The 23,680-nt window shown below is 39.7% G+C and overlaps 1 protein-coding gene across 1 annotated transcript; it reads left to right on the top strand.

Moving 5' to 3' along the window:
• The first annotated feature begins 7,616 nt into the window (after window positions 1-7,616).
• Window positions 7,617-19,055, top strand: SLC18A1 (solute carrier family 18 member A1). The gene is made up of 10 exons (XM_081812898.1): window positions 7,617-7,740; window positions 8,407-8,770; window positions 9,389-9,447; window positions 12,266-12,349; window positions 13,260-13,352; window positions 15,589-15,678; window positions 15,920-15,963; window positions 17,974-18,034; window positions 18,117-18,212; window positions 18,961-19,055. Exons 1-10 carry the CDS (start codon window positions 7,617-7,619, stop codon window positions 19,053-19,055), a joined length of 1,110 nt encoding a protein of 369 aa, XP_081669024.1.
• Window positions 19,056-23,680: the final 4,625 nt, after the last annotated feature.

The following is a 23,680-nucleotide window of genomic DNA, read 5'->3' as shown; positions in this document are numbered from 1 at the left end:
GTTGTTGCTATTCCTTTCTTCGGTCTCCTGTTGGGTTTGTAGGTGTTCAGAATGGTTTGTTCCCTATCCAGCTGAATTCCTGAGAGGAGACGAAATCCAGGTCTCCTACTCCTCCGCCATCTTGCTCCGCCCCCAATATACATAAAGTCTTAAACATTTTTTAGTTGTAGTCAAATATACATAAAATTTATTATCTTAAAATTTTTTAGGTATACAGTTCAGTAGTATTAAGTATATTCACATTGTTGTGCAACCAACCAATCTCCAGTTTTTCGTTTTGCAAAACTGAAACTCTATTAGTTTAGTCTGTTAGTTAAGCAATTCTTCATTTCCTTCTCTCCCCCCAGACCCTGGAAACCACCATTCTACTTTCTGTTTCTATGAATTTCACTGCTCTAGATACCTCCTATAAGTGGAATCACACATTTTTGTGATTGGCTTATTTTATTTTATTTATAATGTCCTCAAGATCTTGATCTGAGATGAAACCAAGGCTCAACCAACTGCACCACCCAGGTGCCCCAGAATTGCCTTCCTTTTAAAGGAAGCACTCTATGGGTATACCCCACTTTTAATAGCCCACTGTATGGATATACCACATTTTGTTTATCCATTCATACATCAATGAATATTTGGGGTGACCTCTACTTCTTGGCAATTGTGCATAATTCTGCCATGAATATACATAAAGTGCTATGTCCTACCTTTCATTCCCATTATAATAACTATGTATATGCCTAGATAAATTTTTTCCAGGTTGATATGTAGTCTTCATAATAATCTTTTCTTCTCTGTTTTAACAACAACATGATAGTTCTTAAGCCCATGTACTTACACTTTTTTTATAGTTGGATATTTGATGTTTGATATTTTCAATTTTCCTAAATGCTATGATAAAAATCTTGTACTTATCATATTCCCCACATATTTTAGCTTATTTTCTTAGAATAGATTCCTAAGAAGTGAAGTTACTAGGTCAAAAGGTATGAACATTTTATGACTTAAAAGACAAAAGATAGAAACCCAAATTGCTTTCTAAAAGAATTTTAGGGCACCTGGGTGGCTCAGTTGGTAAGCATCTGCCTTTGGCTCAGGTCATGATCCCAGGGTCCTGGGATCGAGCCCTGCATCAGGCTCCCTACTCAGCGGGAAGCCTGCTTCTCCCTCTCCAACTCCCCCTTCTGTGTCTCTCTCTGTCACATAAATAAATAAAATCTTTAAAAAATTTTTAAAAAATAAAAATAAAAGAATTGTATCTGTTTGCATAGCTACTAATAGTGTATTAATAGTGCATAAATTTGCTTTCATTATATACATATCAGCTTCATTTTTTTTACATTAAGAAATTAAACAAGAGGATGGAAAAACTGATAAATTAATTCAGTAAAGTTGAGGATACAAAATCAATGTGCAGAAATCCATTGCATTTCTATATGCTAATAATGAAGCAGCAGAAGGAGAAATAAGAAAACAATTCCATTTACAATTGCACCAAAAATAATAATATTTCTAGGAATAAACTTACAAAAATGTGAAAGACTTTTTTTTTGAAAACTATAAAACACTGATGAAAGAAATTGAAGACAACACAAAAAAATTGAAAGCCATTCCATGCTCATGGATTGGAAAAACAAATATTGTTGAAATGTCTATACTACACAAAGCAATCTACACATTTAATGCAATCCCTATCAAAATACCAACAACATTTTTCACAGTACTAGAACAAACAATCCTAAAATTTGTATGAAACCACAAAAGATCCCGAATAGCCAAAGTAACCTTGAAACAGAAAAGCAAAACTGGAAGTATCACAATTCCAGACTTCAAGTTATATTACAAAGCTGTAGTAATCAAAACAATATGGTACTGGCACAAAAGTAGACACATAGATCAAAAGATCAGAGAGCCCAGAAATAAGCCCACAATTATATGGTCAATTAATCTCTGACAAAGGAGGCAAGAATATGAAATGAGAAAAAGATAGTCTTGTCAACAAATGGTGATGGGAAAACTGGACAGCTACATGTAAAAGAAAGAAACTGGACCACTTTCTTATACCATACACAAAAATAAACTCAAAATGCATTAAGGATGTAAATGTGAGACCTGAAACCATCCTAAAAGAGAGCCCAGACAGTAAATTCTCTGGCATTGTTCATAGCAACATCCTGCTAGATATGTCTCCTGAGGCAAGGGAAACAAAAGCAAAAATACACTATTGGGATTACATCAAAATAAAAAGCTTCTGCACAGTAAAAGAAAACAACCAATAAGACTAAAAGACAACATACTGAATGAGAGAAGATAATTGCAAATGACATATCCAATAGAGGACCAATATTCAAACTACAGAAAGAACTTATACAAAAACCAAATAATTCAATTAAAAAATGGACAGAAGACATGAACTGACATTTTTCCAAAGAAGACATCAGGTATGGCCAACAGACATATAAAAAGATGCTCAACATCACTGATTATCAGGGAAATGCAAATCAAAACCACAAAGATATCACCTTACACCTGTCAGAATGGCTAAAATCAAAAACTCAAGAAATAACAAGTATGGGTGTGGATGTAGAGAAAAATGAACTTTTGTGCACTGTTGGAGGGAATGCAAACTGGTGCAGCCTCTGTGGAAAACAGTATGGAGTTTCTTCAAAAAGTTAAAAATAGAACTACCCTACTATTCAGTAATTGCACTACTGGGTGTACCCAAAGAATATGAAAACACTAATTTAAAAGGATATATACATCCCTATGTTTATTGCAGCATTATTTACAATAGCCAAACCATGGAAGCAGCCCAAGTGTCCACTGACAGATGAACAGATAAAGAAAATGTGGCATATATATACAATAGGATTGAATATTATTCAGTCATGAAAAATGAAATCTTGCCATTTGCAACAATATGGATGGATCTAAAGAGTATAATGCTAAGAGAAATACACCAGTTGGAGAAAGACAAATGCCGTATGATTTTACTCATTTGTGGAATTTAAAAAGCAAAACAAATGAACAAAGGGAAAGAAAGAGACAAAGAAATAGACTCTTAACTACAGAGAACAAACGGATGGCTACCAAAGGGGAGATGGGTAAGGAAATGGGTGAAATTGATGAAGGGGATTAAGAGTATACTTACCTTTTTTTTTTTTTTTACACTTATTTATTTGAGAGAGTGAGCAAGTGAGAGAGAGAAAGAACACTAGTGGGGGGAAAGGCAGAGGGAGAGGAAGAAGCAGACTCCCCACTGAGCAGGGAGCCTGATGCCGGCCTTGATCCCAGAACCCTGGGATTATGACCTAAGCTGAAGGCAGACACTTAATGGACTGAGCCACCCAGGAACCCAAGAGTATACTTATCTTGATGAACACTGAGTAATATATGAAACTGTTGAATCACTATACTGTACACCTGAAACTAATATAACACTGTATGTTATCTACACTGGAATTAAAATTTTAAGAATTAAACAGGAGGAAGATAAAAACTCATTCCTATTTAATAGACAACACTCTGATTATTAACAGTGATGAGCATTTGTGAGAACACCCCAGGCTTGGCTAGCCTGTGAGTATAATTATATATATGTATTAGAAACATACCTTACATAGTGGGTGCTCAATAAATGATAGCTATTATTACTGTTGCCATTATTTCTATTAATGCATAAAGTATGATTATTTTTAGCCTGTACCTGCTCTCTCAGGCCCTCAGCTCTCATAAACCATGGCTTTCCAGTTATGTGAGGCATCCCCAGTTTGGTGGTATCTCAGAACAGTTTTTTCTTCACTGTGGAGGTGCTCCACCCAAGCCCTCTGCTGCTGGTGTTCACTCTTAATCATAGCTTTGCTTTGCTGGTAGCTTTCCTAAGCCCTCAGGGTTCCAGAACTGCACTTAGGGTGGATAGCACGGTGGCAGAAGTGTCACGTGGGCTTCACATAGGACACCACATTATGCCTAGAGTCTTGTAAATGTCTTTATTAATATGGCTCCTCCATATTTTGGCCACAACCCCCTCTCTTTGTAAAGGCTCAGGCCACAGGGACAGTATGCAATGCTCCCTACAGTAGGCAGAACAATGGCCCCAGAGATGTCCACATTCAAATCCCAGAACCTGTGAATATGTTACCTTACATGGTAAAGAGCCTATGTGGATGTGATTAAGTTCAGGATTTTGAGATGGAGGAGATTATTTTGGATCATCCGGATGGGCTTAATGCAATCACATGAATTCTTATAAGTAAAGGGAGTAGATAGGAAGCTAAGAATTAGGGAGATAGAATGTGTGTGTGTGTGTGTGTGTGTTAAATGAGTTAGTGCTTTGCTGCTGACTTGAAGGTGGAAGGGAGCTGCATTAAGCCAAGAAACACAGGCTGCTTCTAGAAGCTAAAAAAGGCAAGGAAACAGATTATTTCCTAGAACCTCTTGAAGAATTGCAGTTCTGCGAACACCTTGATTTTTAGCTCAATACAACCTATTTTGGAGTTCTGACCTCCAAATCTCTAAGATAATAAATTTGTGTTGTTTTAAGCCATTAAATTTGTGGTAATTTGTTACAGCAGCAACAGGGAACTCATATGCTCCCTTAACGTCCTTGCCTCTTCCCCTTATTTCTCTTTCCAGGTTTCCTTTAAAACTCTTTCCTTCTTTTCTGACCCTAAATTGAAAGTCCCCAAGTTATTTAAAGCAGTTAGGAGGGATCATAAATTGGAAACCTCTGCTGCTGCTCTTGTTCTTAAGTTCTTTGCCCCACTGATGACTCTTAATGTCAGAAAAATACAGATCTCTAGTCGTACTCCAAGACCCCGCAATGAGCCACACTCTCTCCTGTAGCCATTAATTCAGTCATCCATACAAGAAGTACTTATAGGAGGCCACTACATGCCAGGCAATCAGCGAGCATTGAGATGCAAAGATCACAGCACAATCTATGCCTTAGAGAGGAAATAGAGGTTGGATTTTTATGATTTGAGAACAACATGCATATATTTTTTTATTTTTTGTTTTGGTCTGGTGGATGTTCTAAGATTTGTTTCTTTCCAGAAAGCAATTGGGGTACATGGAGTCTCTTTCACTAAGTAACAAGGGACAGGAACTGTACTTTGGCTTCATTCTATCTGCCAATTTATATTCAGACCTAGGCAAGAGTTAATGAATTCAGTGATAGATAAGCACAGATGAAAAACAGCACAGCCCAGTCTATCTTTCCTTAGGATAATTTCCCCCTCTCTTTATCCTCTCCAGTCCTGCTTTCCTGCCTCTGACGCAGGGAACTAAGGCTCTGAATGAAACCTGTTGGAAGTTCCAATTAAATCTTTGTGGACAAAGGGCACACATGACATCCTCAGATAACAGGTGGCAATAAATCCATCAGAACATCCACTCAGAGAACAGAGTCCCTTCTGAACTGCTAACAGCTGCCAATACCTCACTGAGTACCTCACATAAGATGGGCTCTAAGGTAAGATGTTTCTTTCCCTGGACACAATTTAATCCTTCCTTATAATTTGTCTCTCAACAGAGAATTTTGACTCTAAGGTAAAGTTTACTACTGACTGGTTGGCAAATTCTTGGTTTGGTTTTGTTTGGTTTGGCTGTGTTTTTTCGATCTGTCTTTACAGTACTTATTCCATTTTCATCTTCAGTTTTCTATCCCCTTTTTTTTCTAGTCTCTTTTTTTTCCCTTATGTATCTTAGGTAAATTTGTATTTAGAAACACCTTATTTACATAGAGAAATGAAAGATCTTAAATGATTGTATGCATTTTCTGGTTAAAACTTATCTGGGAATTTGGTTCAGTGCGGACCTCTTGGTCACTTAGAACTATAGTATGGATGATGTTCTTCTCCCAGCTCTGGTCTTAGAATAGAACAGAGTAGCTCAGTGCTTGGGATACTCCCAACATTTAAGACTTACTATTGAACTCCAGTGATAATCATTTAAAATTATTTACTTCTTGTAAAGTATGTTAATTATGAAAGTAGTTAATTAAAAAATATTTAGAAATTACAGGGCGCCTGGGTGGCTCAGTCGTTAAGCGTCTGTCTTCGGCTCAGGTCATGATCCCAGGGTCCTGGGATCGAGTCCCACATCGGGCTCCCTGCTCGGCAGGAAGCCTGCTTCTCCCTCTCCCACTCCCCCTGCTTGTGTTCCTGCTCTCGCTATCTCTCTCTCTGTCAAATAAATAAATAAAAATCTTTATAAAAAAAAATGAAAAAAAATATTTAGAAATTACAGAAAAATAAAAAAATAATTTAAATCAGTGATTATAATAGCTGACACTTGAGTGTGTATCTTTCTAATCTTTTAAAATAGACACATAATTTTTTATATAATTGAGGTCAAGCTGCAAATACAGTTTAATATCCTTTTTAACTTAACATTATATTGGGTATTTCTAAGTCATTGAAATTATTTGAAAAAATGATTTTTAAGAGCTGTTTATATTCCACCATTAAAATGTTTGATTTTTTCACTAATATAAATAATTCAGCAATTAGTACTTTTAAACATAAATCTTTGGCCACACTTCTGATCTTTTCCTTAAGATATGTTCTTAGAAGTAGAGTTACTGAATAAAAGGTTACATAAATCTTAGACCCTGATGCATTTCATGACAGCAATATATATTAAAACGTGTATGATTGGTATTGTTGATATCACAACAGAAGCCATACACACACACACACAAAAATTCTTCCCTGAAATTGCTATTACCTGAAGTTTAACAAAATACTGTGACTTAATGCTGACTAATGACATGAAATCCTAAGTAGAGAACTAATTATGACAGTATTTTATTTATACACAGTAACACACCTTACTGGGCAGGGATTTATAGCTCAAACAACATAGAAGTGCTTCAAGTACCACAGAACAAGGGAAGATGGTGGACTATAATCCTGCAAGTTAAAAAGCTTGGAGTTTCATTCCAGTTTGATACTAATTGTGTGAAACAGATCTCCTAGCCTCCTGAGTCTTCACACTTATCTGTGAACTGACAGTGTTGGTCTAGGTCAGTGTTTCTCTGTGGGCAGCACAAGTAACACTTGTAGCACATGACATATTTGGGGGTAGTACAGACCATAGGCTATAATTTTGGATTGGTGCATACACATGAACCATAATTTGTTTTGTATGGCACATTAATTTTTTTAAAAAACAATAGTATTTTGGTTTTTAAAAAGAGTGGATTTAGAGGAAAAGATTGAACAAGTAATAATACAAGTAGGCCTCAGATATTGACATAAACCATTGAAGTGATAGGCATTTGAGACACAGAGCTAAGTGAACAGAGCTAGAATCTGCTTAATGTGCTAGGTAGAATTCCAGATATAAAAAGCCGGTAAGCAATGCTTTCTTAGAAGGCAATCTGAGAACCAGGTAGAATTATTGAGATGTATAGGAAGTGAGCAGAGACACAGGCAAAGAAATGGTTCAAATACCATCCTAGTATTTGCAACGACTTGCACTTTTCATTTTAATAGTGAGTTTCACCTGTCTGGGCAGAATTTCTCCCCTCTTCTATAAAGGCTGCAGAAGACCTATAGCTGTAACGGGACCTTTCATAAGAAACTGGAGAGGACGCTCCCAGCCCAGCCATCACCATGCCCAGGGTGTTTTTGGACACTCCTCAGCGGTTGCTCAAGGAGGGGAGAGAGTCACGGAAGCTGGTACTGGTGGTGGTGTTTGTTGCTCTGCTTCTGGACAACATGCTGCTTACTGTAGTGGGTATGTTCAGGTGTCTTTAGGCTGGGGGTTAGTTTGCCCTGGGCCCCAGCAGGTAGCATACACCTGCTAAAGTTCAGCAGTGAGTGGACTTGAAAATTTTTCTTTTTATGCTTAGAAAACACAAAATAGAAAATGAGGTTCAGAAGTGTTATGTAACTTGCCTTAGGTGCCAAGTCGGGGTTCAGGCTGTGTCCAACTGACCCCAGAGCTGGAGCTTCTTGGACTATACTTCCCTGCCCCTTCCATTTTCATGCTCTGCCATCCCTATATGAGAGCTGAAACAATAAGACAGAGCCTACATTCTTTGACCTCAGCTGTGAAAGTAAGCATCTGGTAACTTGAAATTTTCCCCACTCTCTGCATGCATGTCCAAGAAAACTTGTGAAAACTCCACGGGCATTGATTTTGTGATTACAACTAAATATTAGCAAGTAGGTGATTGGCCAATACAGAATTCAGGAGTAATGAGGACCAATTGTATGTGGGTTGGAATTTAGGTACTTAATCTAATAGGATAATTTGGGCAGGTACAGTCTTTTAGTAGGCTTCAAATCATGTCACTTAGACACCTTCCTCAACATGAATATAAAGCTCATAGTAATGCCCCTGAACCAGTTAGTGTTAAAAAGTGTGCTTAGCTCTCATCACTTGTCCTTCTTGTTTCAGTGCCCATTATACCCAACTTCCTATATGCCACAGAGTTCAAAGAAATCAACGCTCCTCTATACCTTGGCCTCACCACAATTTCTCAGCATGTCCTTACTTCTCCTGCCTTTTCCACCATCTTCTCCTTCTTTGATAACAACACCATGGCTATCGAAGAAAGTGCACCCAGTGGCACAGCATGGACAGATGACAATGCTGGCACCATCCCCCCTCCAGTCACTGGAGCCATCCCAGCACAACAAAACAACTGTTTGCAAGGCACAGAGTTTCTGGAGGAAGAGAACTTGCGGGTTGGGGTTCTGTTTGCTTCAAAGGCTTTGATGCAACTTCTGGTCAACCCTTTTGTGGGACCTCTCACCAACAGGTATCTCAATGGGTGCAGTTCTCTACATAGTACTCACTGGCTCAGGAGTAAGAGGATGATAGGCTGAGGTATCATAAAGGTAGTTAGAAGGGAAAAAGTAGGAAAACTCCCTTGTCAGTCTCCAGGCAATCAACTGTTTGGAAAGCTGGTTACCCAAAGGATAACATGATATTGATGAAATGCCATAGGCTTCAAATTTTCTTAGTGATGTAATGACTATTGAACACCAAAAAAAGAACCAGTGATCAGAAGTATACTGCTGATGTTATTTCAGTGCCTTGGAACATGGCTCCAAGGCAGAACTACTGCAATCTAGAGCACTGGCTTATTAGCAGTGTTTGGGATTATCCTGATGTTTCAAAGGGATATACACTCCGACTAGGCCATCCTTTCTGGAAAAGAGGATTTTGGCCCTGTTCTACGGGTAAATTTGCATGTTTGTTCATTTACTTGTACACATCAATTTGGCATATCCTATCTGTACACTTGCATTCAGAGACATGCTTTTCCACGTACTCAAATAACTGCATTTCTGTTCCCAATTACATGAAAAAATATGGTCCAAGTATATAGATGCCTATTGGGACTGTATATTTTTTCTTTGTAATTCTCTTTTAGAATTGGATATCACATCCCCATGTTTGCTGGCTTTGTTATCCTGTTTGTCTCCACAGTTAGTAAGTAATTTGCTTCCTTTTTTTATTTTTTTCACTGATTACCTTTGATTTTATCACATGCGCTACAATGCAGAGAGTAGGGTCAAGGTAGCTAATTAGGCATCTGACTAAATGGCTTATGACACTGATTGAAATCCTTTGCAGTTTTAGATATGGGCATTAGAGCAGTAGTGGCAAATCAGTCTAGTTGGAATTTGTATATTCTGCTATAGAAGAACAGATACTTTACTTCCTTCAGCTGGGGAAAATTGTTAACAGTTGTTTTAATAGATATGCTGTTGTGTGTGTGTATCAGTAGTCCCTTGAATGAGGTTAGTCCAAATATCCCATCTTTGGGAAGAGGTTGTATTATTTGATACACAAAGGTAAAAAGCCACCAGCAAAGAATCTAAACTGAACAATAGTAACTAGATAATACCAAAAAGTCTATTGCCTTCAAGTAAGGACATTAAAGGTTATAGCTTAGAGAAATAAATTTGCTAAAAAAAAAACAAGAAAGAGGAAGACAGTCTATCCAGTATCAGATAAATGTTCTAATAAAATAGAGATGGAATAAGAGCAATAAGTAAACAAATTATGTCTGGAAATTGACCCTGAGAATTAAAATAAGAAGGAATGATGGGGGGTGGGGTGGGGCGGGAGGTTAATTGAAGGAGAAGGCAGCTTCTGGAGCCATTGTTGGCTCCCTGATGCTTCTGCTGACTCTGCTCCCAATAACATATCTCCAACCTCCTGTTTTTCTTATCAACTTTTTATTGCTTTTCTGCTTTTTCTATTGCTCCTCCTCAAGTTTTCTTCCCTATCAGCATATAGCTTGGCTCTTATCAACCAATGCTTAACAGGAATTTGCTGCAGTCAAGGCTGGAAGGTTGCAAAGAGCAGAAGCTTGATGTGTAAAGTTCTGAGAACTGGAGCTTACTTGTGAAAATTCTAGCTAAATCAAACAAAATGAGGAAATTCAAGTTAGAAATGTTTATTGAACTTCTAAAATCTCAGCCTATGCCAAATAATAAATTAAAAACTAATAGGATTCTCTGTTTCATCAAATGAGACTCATAATTTTCTCTAAAACACTTTATGGAGCACACATATTATGTCTTGATGGCAAAAGTCACTGCGGGAAGATAAAGAATGAAATGACATGGTTCCAGCCTAGGAGTTTATGATACATGCCTGGAGAGATGTAACAAACACCCTGCAAAATAGGATAATGCTAGAGTATCGCAAACTCTAGCATAAGGGCCTTGCTTGATTCTCTGCAATTAAATAATAATTATTGTTTCCATGCCATAACCAGTGTTGCTGTACTGAATTGGCCTAATTCTAGCAAATGTTTGGTCTTTAGGGAATCTTATGGGGCATCTTTTTAGGGTTTTTTAAATACTAAAAAGAGGTTGCTGATGCCCCTTACCACCATTAAGGGCCCCTAGCTGAGACCCATGCTTAATGTAATTAGGAGCGAAATGGTAACCCACGTTAGGGGGTTAAGTGAGAAAGAAATTGTTTTGGTTTTCCTAAATAAGATGACCAACCATCCTTTGGGATTCAGGGTCCTCCCAGAATGTAAAGTCCTTGGCAAACTGAGACAAGTTGGTCACTGCATTCGCAAAGGATAGGAATGGGGCGCCTGGGTGGCTCAGTCAGTTAAGCATCTGCCTTTAGCTCAGGTCATGATCCCAGGGTCCTGGGACTGAGTCCTGTGTTGGGCTCCCTGCTCATCCGGGAGCCTGCTTCTCCCTCTGCCTGCCGCTCCCCCTGCTTGTGCTCTCTCTCTGTGTCAAATAAATAAATAAATAAAATCTTTTTTAAAAAACTTAAAAAAAAAAGGACATAAGAATAGCTAACCTTGAACAGATTAGAAATCAGAAGGCCTAGGAGAAGGCATTGGAAACTCAGCAAAGAGAGACCAAGCACATGCATGTTTGGGAGACAGTGTGATCACATCAGGAAATAATGGAAAAAGATTGTAAGACATCAAACAACCAAATATATCTGTAACGAAAGGGCAAAGGGATTTAAATTCTGCTGATTCAGATACTTTGGGAGGAATCTTTCTTTTAATGGCATTGTCTTGAAATGGAGGTGAGACATGTCTGGAATTACCAAGCTTACCACCAACACCCTGTAATTTGGTTTTTGATAACATATTCCTGTTTGGTACTTAGTTTTGTGTATGCTAGTCTTGAGTAGATGGAACCTCTTAAAGGGCATGAACTGGATATTCTCTTTATTTCACATTTCTAGTATAGTTGTATGTTTGATATTACTTAATGCACATTCACTGATTTGATTTGGCTAAAATATTTTCCAGCATAAGGTGAGGGGAAATAATATCTGATTGGATCACAAGATACTATTTTCTACCCAATACCTATGGTCCTTCAATTACACATAGCTTTTATTCCCTCACTGTAGATGACCCAATGGAGCCCAACAATGGCAAAAGTTAAATCTGGGTGTTGAATATGAAGGATTGAGAAGTAGGGTCTAATGGCATTGTACTTTTTGGACAGCCATGATTCCAGTGGACAGGATACTGAGCTTTGGGTCAGAAATGTGAAAATGCAGGCTTCTATCCACTGTGTGGTGAATTGGTTTGTGTTTCTGTGGTTTCTCAGTTTCATGTCAATTAAAATGCAATCCTGATTATGGTGTGGGAGATTAGAAAGACAACTCCAAAAATAGGGGGCAATGATCATTCTTTTTTAAAACATATATATAGTGGCTCATATCTACAATATCATGGGCACATTTTCTGGTGGTGAGGGAACAAAGACAATTTGTTAACTGGAGCATTATTGCTATTCTCTATACACAGTGTTTGCTTTTTCTGGTACCTATACCCTACTGTTTGTGGCCCGAACCCTTCAAGGCATTGGATCTTCATTTTCATCTGTTGCAGGTAATGCTCACATCTTACACACACACACACACACACACACACACATGCATACACACACATACATCTCTTACCATCTCTTACTACCCTCAGACCCTATAAGATTTATATGAATAGATAGGAAAGTATCCTAGTGAGCAGAAATTATGATTCAAAAACAAGATAACTGTAGAGTTATTGTCAGTGTTATAAATCCCTAAGCCTGACGTAACTTCCTCTGATAAAATTTAGATACAGCCAGTTCAGGCCGAAGCAAGCCCAAGGTAAAACCATGAAGTAAGCCAGTTTTTTATTTAATGCCCCCTATGGTCTTTTCTCTGCCCCCTCTTAACATTTTATAAGACAAGTAATGCTAATACTACCAGTAACACTATCACTTTGCAAAGTATCATCAAATACAAATACAATATTTAATATAATCCTATGAAGTAGCTATTTTATGCCATTTTACACATGAGTAAATGCTAGAAGAGCCCAGCCCATGCTGTCTTTCACATCTTCTGTACTTTCCTCTTCTTTGGGCACCTCCATTGAATAGAATTGTGTCTGTTAGATTTTCCTTTGACCCACCCCATTCATTCAGGGAAATGTGTTAGGAAATGATAAAATGCAATGAAATGCTCTATCAATGGACAGTGGTATTCTGTATTACCCTTCCCAGAGACTTTCACACTTCCAACAATATTGTGAACAGAAGGAGTGAACAATGTGGGGGTTTGGGGGACCAATGGGGACAGTATTTGTAAAATACTATGGACTAAGTTTTACAAAACCCCTCAAACTGCAACCATAGGTAAGATGATCCCTGAAGATATAATAAGGATAGAGGACTAAGAACTAATAGACCAAGGATTCAGTGAGAGACGCAGACAGAGGGCTCCTGTATGCTAACTCCATGTCACTCTCCTTTCAGGTCTTGGGATGCTGGCAAGTGTCTACACTGATGACTATGAGAGAGGGCGTGCCATGGGAATCGCCTTGGGGGGCCTGGCTTTGGGAGTGCTGGGTAAGTAGCACCTGGTCCCAAATCTAGGTTCAGAGGGTAAGATACTGCATACTCTTCGAAGATGGCTCCAGGAGGCAAGTGTTCCTAAGGGTCATGGAAGAGAGGATTTTCTTTCCTTTTCTGTCCAATCATGTTTTGAGTCCTTCTGAAATTTTTCCCAGGAAAGGCAAAATCTCTTTCCCGTTAAGAAGCTTAATAGCCCATGAGGTCCTGGGAATGGAAGAAACCTAGTCTATTCCAGTGATCAAATATCCCCATGTTAGCAGCCACTGCCTCACCTCTGCTTCCACACATGGCCAGTGCTTTCAAAATGAGAGAAGCTCTTTGTCAGATTTTGTGCTAAATACATCGCAGACATAATCTCTTTTAATCCTCACACCACTATGAAGGAGGAATGATTGTCTCCATTATAGAGATGAGGACCAAAAAAGTTAAGTAACCATCCAAGATTACATAGCTAGAAAATGCCAGAGCCAGGATATAGACTCAGATTTTCTGGACTCAAACCCCAAACTCTAAAAAATAACATACTTTCTTTGAGGTTCATCCCTCGTATAGATTGATTGACTATTCCAACAAGTCACATATTTTATGGAACACTTACTATATGCCAAGGACAATGCTAGCACACAGGGGATATAGGTAAGAAGCCTCACACATGGTTCCTTCCCTCTAGGAGCTCACAAGCTAGTTGAGGAGAAAACACCAAAGGTCTCTTCCTGGTCCATACTCACCCCCCCCCACCACAACCCAGGGAGAAGAGGGAACAAAAATCCTGCTCTTTGTTAATATCCATTTTCCCAAACACCCAAGCTAAAACTTTGGTACATCTGGTCTCCTTTATCACTTCTCACTTCCAAATGGATAAGCCCATTAATATTCTCTACAGCTACTTCCTCAAGGTCGGTTCCTCATCACACCTCAGTTGGAACCAGCCTACTGCCTAATCTCTTGTGCCTTCCCTCCTTCCCCCAAGGTGCCACCAGAAGAAGCTTCCTATGCCCAGAGCTGGTGGTATTTCTCTCCTGCTAAAAAACATGTTTCTCCATTGCCCACAAGACCAAGGAGATGCTTTATCTGGATATACAGGGCCTTTGACTATTTGGCCTCAACATTCCCTACCTCTACTCTTCCTCTCCCAAATACTCATATTTTAGTGACTGAACACTGAATACTGATTTTCTTCTATTTGTTATCCAACCACACTCTTTTTAAATTTTTTTTTATTTAAAATCAGTTTAATTAACATATAGTGTAGTATTAGTTTCAGAGGTAGGGTTCAGTGATTCATCAGTTGCATACAACACCCAGTGCTCCTTACTTCAAGTGCCCTCCTTAATGTCCATCACCCAGTTACCCCATCCCCCCAACCCACCTCCCCTCCAGCAACCCTCAGTTAGTTCCCTATAGTTAAGAGTCTCTTAGGGTTTGCCTCCCTCTCTGTTTTCCTCTTATTTTATTTTTCCTTCCCTTCACCTATGTTCATCTGTTTTGTTTCTTAAATTCCACATATGAGTGAAATCATATGGCATTTGTCTTTCTCTGGATGACTTATTTCACTTAGCATAATACCCTCTAGTTCCATCCATGTCATTGGAAATGGCAAGATTTCATTTTTTGATGGCTAATATTCCATTGTGTGTGTGTGTGTATATATATATATATACACCATTTTCTTTATCCATTCATCTGTCATTGGACATCTGGGCTCTCTCTGTATTTTGGCTATTGTGGACATTTCTGCTGTAAACATTGAGGTGCATGTGCCCCTTTGAATCACTATATTTATATCCTTGGATATATACCTAGTAGTGCAATTGCTGGGTTGTAGGGTAGCTGTATTTTTAACTTTTTGAGGAACCTCCATACTGCAACCATACTCTCTTTTATGGCACATCAATGATCTTCACTTATGCTTCTTCCCCACCTATATTACCCATGTGACAAAGCCGTTGTGGCCACCTGAACTCATTGCACTGTGTTTGCACAGCATCTTGTAGATTGAACCTTTACTGTTGAACTCTACTCTTCACCATGTTCTAATTATATGGGTCCCCTTACCCCAACCCCACCACATGCATTTTCTCTACTAGAAAGTGAGCTCCTGAGAACCAGGACTTCTTCATTCCTGAATCCCCAGAACCTTACATGGAGGTTCATTGGTAAATGTGGACAAGTCACACCAACTAGGAATTGGTCCTTTCTTCTGAAATCCATGCCTGCTTTGCCTTTCCAGTGGGAGCTCCTTTTGGAAGTGTGATGTATGTATTTGTTGGGCAGTCTTCACCCTTCCTCATATTGGCCTTCCTGACACTACTGGATGGAGGTAAGTCACCATAAGAGGTCACCAGACAGATGATAACTTAAGTCAGGTTGGGAATGCACTATGCTGTGGTGTTAGTCTTGACATGCTTAAAAGATCAAGGACTGCCCCATTTTAGGAAAGAAGGAAGAAACTCAGGGAGTTAGATCTGTACATGATAGGGTAATATCAATGTGGCTATTACTGGAGCCTCCAACTAATCAGTGGACAAAATAAACTCTTTCTCTCCCACTTTCTTTCTTAGCACTCCAGCTGTGTATCCTACAGCCTTCCAGAGTCTCTCCTGAAGTAAGTATACACTAAGCTCCATTGCCAAGGGATATATAGAATGGCTATGTGCTAAGACCCCTAGATCATCCCTGTCAAACCATAAGAAGAAAGGTGAAGAGGAGTGGAGTCAAGGAAAGTAAGAACTATACTTGGATTCCCAGATGGTATCATATTTAGGGTAGCACTGGGGATGGTGGGGGAGTCTGGACTGATGTTGGACAAAGATGGAGGAAGGGCCTTATGAAGAATCAAAGAAACATTACAAAAATTATATATATAAACTCAGAACCAGGAGACAATGACATTGGGACCTGTATGTTCATAGTTACAACACCTCAGAGCTAGAGAAGACCTTAGAGGCTGTTTAGATAATCTCTCCCCCCAAGAGCATCTTTACAGACTATCATTCTATCATGGTTAAATATCAGAGTTGGTATTTGTCTGACTCCAAGCCAAAGATGGCTCTGGGGAAATCCATATCAAACTACAAAGAATGAAAGATAAGGAAGTACAGAAAATATGGGAAAGTTTGATCTAAAAACCTTGATTTTATAGCCAAGTCAGACAGAAGTGTGGGTAACCTGGGAACCCACTATTTGCAATTGGGATCTGAAAGGGGGCAGTCTTGTGGGACTGAGCCCTTTACCTGTGGGGTCTGTGCTAACTCCAAGTAGTCAGTGTCAGAATTGAATTACATTATAAGACACTGAGTTGGTGCCCATAGAGAACTGAATAATTGTTTGGTGGGAAAGCCCCCACATTTGGTACCAAAAGTGTTGGGAAAGGAGAAATTATTTTCCTTTAATATCTTTCTGAATAGTTTTGACTTAGATGGTAATGTTCTACATTGAATATGTTCTACATATTCAAAAAATTTAATTTTTATTTTTCTGCCTTCCAGTATTTTGCAGTTATAAAGAGTGCTACAATTAATAACCTTAGGTATATGCATTTTTGTAACATTGGAGGTAATCTATAGAATAAATTCCTAGAAGTGGAATTGTTAGGCTAAAGGGCCTATTGGACTTCTTTATGTGTATTTTGTGATTTAGATCTGTCTCTGTATTTTGAATTATATATTTCGCTTTAGTATCTCTGAATATTTTAATCCACCCCTGTAAGTATGCAGAGAGGGTTATTATATCAAAACTATTAAATCTATTATCAGATAGAATGTAGTTAGCACCACAGATCAGGAAGTTTGTTAGAGGGAGAAGTTTCAGCTACTGAGTCAGGGAATACAGTGGAAAAGAAGGAGCCATTTAAGACTGACTTTGAAGAATGGGTAGGAGTTGGACCTGTAGAGAGAAGGAAGGTAGTTTAGGCAAAAATAACCAACCATGAACATAGTTTAGGCAAAAATAACCAACCATGAACATAGTTTAGGCAAAAATAACCTGCTGGGATGCATGGGAGGAAGGCGGAGTGATTGAGTTGAATTGGAATAAATATTTTCTGAGGGGAGGGGGAAATCAGAACTGAACACTTAGGCTTGCATTTTAATCTAGATGTTCAGACACCTTCAGCTAGACTTGCCAGTATGGCTCAAAATGGTCAGAATAAAGCTTCCAGAATGCTTGAGGAGCTTTCTGAGTTATCACCTCTGTGCTCACCTTTGGGATTCAGCACTCTACCTGTGGTTCTCCCAAGGCAAACAATTAGTGCCAGCAAGATCTAGTGGTGAGGCCCAAGGCCGAGAGTCCAGACACCCATTGTCCATTGCTGGCCTTGCTGACTACCCACTCTCATCTAGTTGAGATAATCATTTGAAAGCAGGAATCATGTCTGGAATATGTCCTACTCTTTGTGACTACCACAGTGTTTGCCTTGCACACAGGAGGTGCATCGCCAGATGACTGTGACATTGGGCAAGTCACTTTATCTCCTTTGATTCGGTTGTTTGGTCTCTTCAGTAAAGGAGCTGACATAGATGATCTCTAAGGTCCTGTCTGCATATTTTCAGATTCTATGACAATAGGAGAGATGTACACTGTACAAATGGAAGTTTTTTGTTGTCCATGTTCTCAGAGTGCCAGGGGGACACCGCTCCTTACACTTCTCAAAGACCCTTATATCCTGGTGGCTGCAGGTAAGCTGAAAATGCCTTTCTTTGGGCTGGGAGAGTCTGGGCTTCTGTGTAGCCCTGGTGACTCACAGAACTCTCTCTCCAGGCTCCCTCTGCTTTGCTAACATGGGAGTGGCCATGCTGGAGCCCACACTGCCCATCTGGATGATGCAGACCATGCGCTCGCCTGAGTGGCAGTTAGGTAAGTGACTTTGCTCCCCAACTTGGGCTTGGGCAGAGGTGTATGCAATGGGCCCTTTCCCAAGTAATTGAGATGCACTATCAGGCCCAGGTCTTCAGGGTCACAGAGACACAATGGGCTTCCTTTGTAGAATTATCTTCTCTGTCCACACCTGTAAATCAAAACTGAGTGGGCAGGCAACACCTCCAAGAAGCAGCCCAAGAAGGGCAGGGTGGGAGGGGTTGAGAGGGTCAGTGGAGTGACAACATACCTAGCAATGTGGTAGAATGATTGATGATTTTTAGTCAAAAGATCAAGGGTTTCATTTCAGCTCCATTGATTGGCTATTTAAACTTGTGCAAACCACATCAATTTTCTTTCTTTTTTTTTTTTTTAAAGATTTTATTTATTTATTTGACAGAGAGAGACACAGCGAGAGAGGGAACACAAGCAGGGGGAGTGGGAGAGGGAGAAGCGGGTTTCCCGCGGAGCAGGGAGCCCGATGCGGGACTCGATCCCAGGACCCTGGGATCATGACTTGAGCCGAAAGCAGACGCTTAACAACTGAGCTACCCAGGCACCCAACCACATCAATTTTCTGAGCACCAACTTACTCATCTCTGAAATGGGCATTGGAATACTGTTTAGTTCAAAGGATAATTTGAGAAATAAATGGCATAATATGTGGAAATGCTTTGCACCTATAGAATATTAATATGCACCATCATTACCACCCACACTTTTCTCTCTTCAACTCCCCTTCCCCTAGATTTCTCTTTATCTATCCTTTTACCTCTAACAAAACAAGGTGCTTATGGAGGTGCCATGAAGCTTCTTCTGCTTCATGGAGAGATGTCCTTGTGACTCATCTGAGTTTAGAGAGGAGGTTCTGGACCTTCCCAGGAAGCCTGAGGAAAGGGAACAGAGAAGGCTATGTGCCATTCAGTCCCTGTAGGGAGGAGAGGCTTATAGGGCCAGAGGGGAAGTTGATAAGGACCTGATACAGCTCAGCATACAATGAAAAGCACTAAATCTAATTTTTTAAGGGGACAATTCCAAGCAAGGCTCCAAGCTGCACTCCTAGCCTCAAATTGAATTTTTCTGGGCTGCAAATGCCTCTGACCATGACAATTAATTGAGTTAGTTGGTGCTTTGTGCAGAAGAGCATCTTCTGCCCCAAGGCTATGACAGCTCAGGCTCTTGGTGCAGGTGGGCAAACACAGCTCAGAACAGCTCCTCCCCAGCTCTTCTTCACCACACAGGAGAGAATATTAAAAGCAAACCAGCCTTCAGTAACTGGTGAATTGTTGACTTAGGGTTTAATTATAATTGTCATGAGAATTTCTATTAGGCAGCACTGTATCCTCTAGGTACAGAAAGGCATCAAGAGGCTAGTGAGACCCAGAGAAGCTCACTGGGCTGACTCTATGCAGTCCCTTATGCAGGTAAGGCTGCAGTAGAAAGCCCTCAGGAAATAAAGAACACTGAGAAGACTTTGTCTCCCACCATCCTTTACAAGTTTCCTCAATGCTATCTGCATCTCTAAGTCTAGCTTTAAAAGCTCTCACATCACCTGGTGAGCTTTTTAAAACTCAAGAGTGCTGGGCCCCACCCAGAAATTCAATAGAATCAAACTTGTATTTTCTTAAGTTTCCTGGTGATGCTGATATGGTATCAGGGATCACACTGAAAAATATAGCACTAAATGCAGACAACCTGTCAAAATTATTTGGAGGAGAAGAGACAGCACGTTTGAGAGTGATTTGTACTCTGTAACTGAGTCCTCTCTAATGACCCATTTTGTGCCCAGGACTCTTCCTTAGGGTAGGAAACAGGCCCGCCTGGGTTTGAATCCTGACCACTTACTTGTTTGTGACCTTGGATGAGTTATTTAACCTCTTCAAACACCACTTTTTTTTTCATTTGGAAAAAATGGAGATGCTTTCAGGGTTGTTGTCAGGATTAAATACATCTATGTTTTCTAAAGGGATTAACACAGGGGCACCTGGGTGGCTCAGTTGGTTGAGCATCCAACCCTTGATTTCGGCTCAGGCCATGATGTCAGGGTCTTGAGATCAAGCCTTGTGTTGGGCTCCATGCTCAGCTTGAAGTCTGTTTGTCCCTCTCCCTCTTCTCCTCCCTTCCACCTCTCCCTCCCTCTCTCTCAAATAAATAAATAAAATCTTTAAAAATAAATAAATAAAGAGATTAGCACAGTGGATGGAATGCAGGATAGATATACTACTTAAATAAAAATTACTATTTTCATCATTGCTTTTGTTGAAATTATTTTGACAGTCACAGATATGTGTAATTCCCTGCTCCTTGGAAGATATGCTGTGAAAAATACATGTTTGTCTGTAGACATATAGGTTGGAACACCTATTTTGCACAAAATGCTATTGAAATGCAAGCTATACCCAAGTTTTAAAGAACAAGTCACACTGGTTGAGGAAAATCTCATTTAGGAAATTCCACATCATTTAAAACAATAGTAAGGAGATGTATCTGGGAGGATAGTGAGCTTCCTAGAGGTGCTTTTCATCAGGTAAACAGTGGTAAACAGTGGAGTAGTTAGGTAAACAGTGGAGTAGTTATAGTTCTAAACTTTAAAAAGCAATTAAACATAAACAAATGGGTACAGTTTGAAACATATTGCAGCCCTATACAAATAGACAAATACACTAAGATATGCTTCACTTCCACCCCATCGAAGAGAATATTAAAATCAAACAAGCTATCAACCAGTAGCTGGTGAATTGTTGACTTTAGGTTTAATTGTAATCATCATGACAGTTTCTATTAGGCAGCACTGTTTCCTGTAGGTACAGAAAGGCATAGAGAGGCTAGTGAGACCTGAAGAAACTCTCACTGCTGATTCTGTGCAGTCCCTTATGCCAGAGCCATCTGAAGGAGAAGGCCTGGGTTCAAGTGCTGACCCTGTTACTCACCAGTTATGACAATAACGGTTAAGGCTGATGCTCAGAGGGCACTTATTCTGTGCCAGACACTGTGCAAAATGGTTGGCATACATTATCTCATTTAAGGCTCACAACTAGCCTATCTGGTAGGAATTATTATTATCCACATATTTCAGAAATTTCTTAATCTAACCCAATTTCCTATCTCCCCCTCTAAAAAGTCCTGGGCCTTGTAGAACCTCCTGTCATTGACAAGTGTCCCCATGTCCTCAGCCTCATCTCTAAATACTTCCATCATCTTGCCCTGAGAGCCGTTTCCTGAGAACAGTTTCCCAGCTGTCTTGAGAAAATCCACGTTCCTCTAGACTTTGCTCACCTTTGCTGCTTCTGAATCATTTCTTCTTCTCCTTCTCCTTCTCCTCCTTCTCCTCCTTCTCCTTCTTCTTCTTCTTCTTCTTCGATTTTATTTATTTATTTGAGAGAGAGGGTGAGCATGAGCAGGGGGAGGGGTAGAGGGAGAGGGAGAAGCAGGTTCCCCACAGGGACCCTGACTCGGGGCTCGATCCAAGGACGCTGGGATCATGACCTAAGCCGAAGGCAGACACTTAACCGACTGAACCACCCAGGCACCCCAGAATCATTTCTTCTTAATTCTCCTTCAAAGACCCAAACTCCCTTGAAGATTATGTCATTACATTATACCCCCCCTCCACCTCTCTTCATTGCAATCACCTATTGACCCCTTAGTTACCCCTTCTCATTCATTAAAATTGTCAACACCTGGGTCATATTCTTTTCTCCATTATTCCTGTCACCACTTTTGGTGGCTTCAATATCCAGGTGGATAACCCTACCAACATCTTGGCCTCTTCCTTAATCTACTTTCTTGCAATAATCTTTTGCAATGATCTTTTTCTCCTTTCCACCTTAACCTTTATATAATTTTGACCTTGGCATTAATTCTATCATCTCTGAAATTTAATTCTAAGCAGTCCAATTATCAACTCATATATTACCTGCTCAGGTATTCTAATATCCCCATATCAACAAATTTTGGTCACTTGGAGGTCACCAATCCATTGGCCTCAATTCTTTTTGTATTTGCATCACTTCTCATGTCCTCACTTTTTTATTTACTCAGCTTGGATTCCATCATGATATTACTCCTTTGAAAGTATTGTTAATTCCTTTGCCTTGCTCCCCCTCTGGGGTTGTCAGCATTGATTCTGGTTAAGCCAATCTGGTTGCCTACTCCATGCCTATGCATGAGCAGTGCTTTGGGGCCGTGGGAAAACACACAGTGAGACTATTGGTCTCACCCTACATTTATGGCTACAAATCTAAAGTAGGTTTTCACATTGCCCAACAATCTTTCTCTAAGTCCCCAGTTATGTTCTCCTTCCCACTTTCTGAAATGACTATTTTATACTTATCCATTCAAACCTCTTCCACACCCTCATCCTTTTACCTTCATCATTCTCAGTTCCTAGTCATTGAGAAATTAGAAGCAATGAGATGGGAACTCATATGTTCCCTTCACTAAGTATACTCATTTTCCTGCATCTGTACCCACATTCACTGCCTTCTTTTTATAGTTAAAGCATCCCAACCCCTTCAGAGGCCAAACTACTACTCCCACCACCACCACCATTACTTCTCCTTCTCCTTCTCTCCCTCTTCCTCTTCACCCTCCTCCTCCACCACTTCTTCCTCTTGTTGTTGCTGTTGTTGTTCTCCTCCTTCTCCTCCTCCATCCTCTTTTTCATTCCATCCCCTCTCAACTATTTCATTGGCTACTTCTTATCACCTTTATTATCTCCTCTTCCCTGATAACTTTTAAAGGTAGGAGTCCATGAACGCTCAGACCTTGGATCTCTATTCTTCTCTATCTGATGTTTCAGAGGTGATCCCAGCCCTTCCTATGGCTTATTTTTTTTTAATTTTATTTTATTATGTTATGTTAGTCACCATACAGTACATCATTAGTTTTTGATGTAGTGTTCCATGATTCATTGTTTGCTTATAACACCCAGCGCTCCATGCAATACATGCCATCCTTAATACCTATCATTGGGCTACCCCATCCCCCCATCCCCCTCCCCTCTAAAACCCTCAGTTTGTTTCTCAGAGTCCATAGTCTCTCATGGTTCATATCCCCCTCCGATTTCTCACCCTTCATTTTTCCCTTCCTACTATATTCTTTTTGTTTTTTTAATATGTAATGTATTATTGGTTTCAGAGGTACAGGTCTGTGATTCATCAGTCTTATACAATTCACAGCACTCACCATAGCACATACCCGCCCCAGTGTCCATCATCCAGCCACCCCATCCTCCCAACCCCCACCACTCCAGCAACCCTCAGTTTGTTTCCTGAGATTAATAACTCCTCATATCAGTGAGATCATATGATACTTGTCTTTCTCTGATTGACTTATTTCGCTTAGTATAATACCCTCTAGCTCTATGCACATCGATGCAAATAGCAAGATTTTGTTGGTTGTTTTTTTTTTTTTTGATGGCTGCATAATATTCCATTGTATATATATACCACATCTTCTTTATCCAT

Source organism: Leptonychotes weddellii, chromosome 2 (genome assembly GCF_054177405.1).
Source record: "Leptonychotes weddellii isolate Sample4059 chromosome 2, ASM5417740v2, whole genome shotgun sequence".
NCBI classification, from domain to species: Eukaryota; Metazoa; Chordata; class Mammalia; order Carnivora; family Phocidae; genus Leptonychotes; species Leptonychotes weddellii.
Note: the sequence above shows the minus strand (reverse complement) of the source record. Positions and strands in the feature narration are given on the sequence as shown.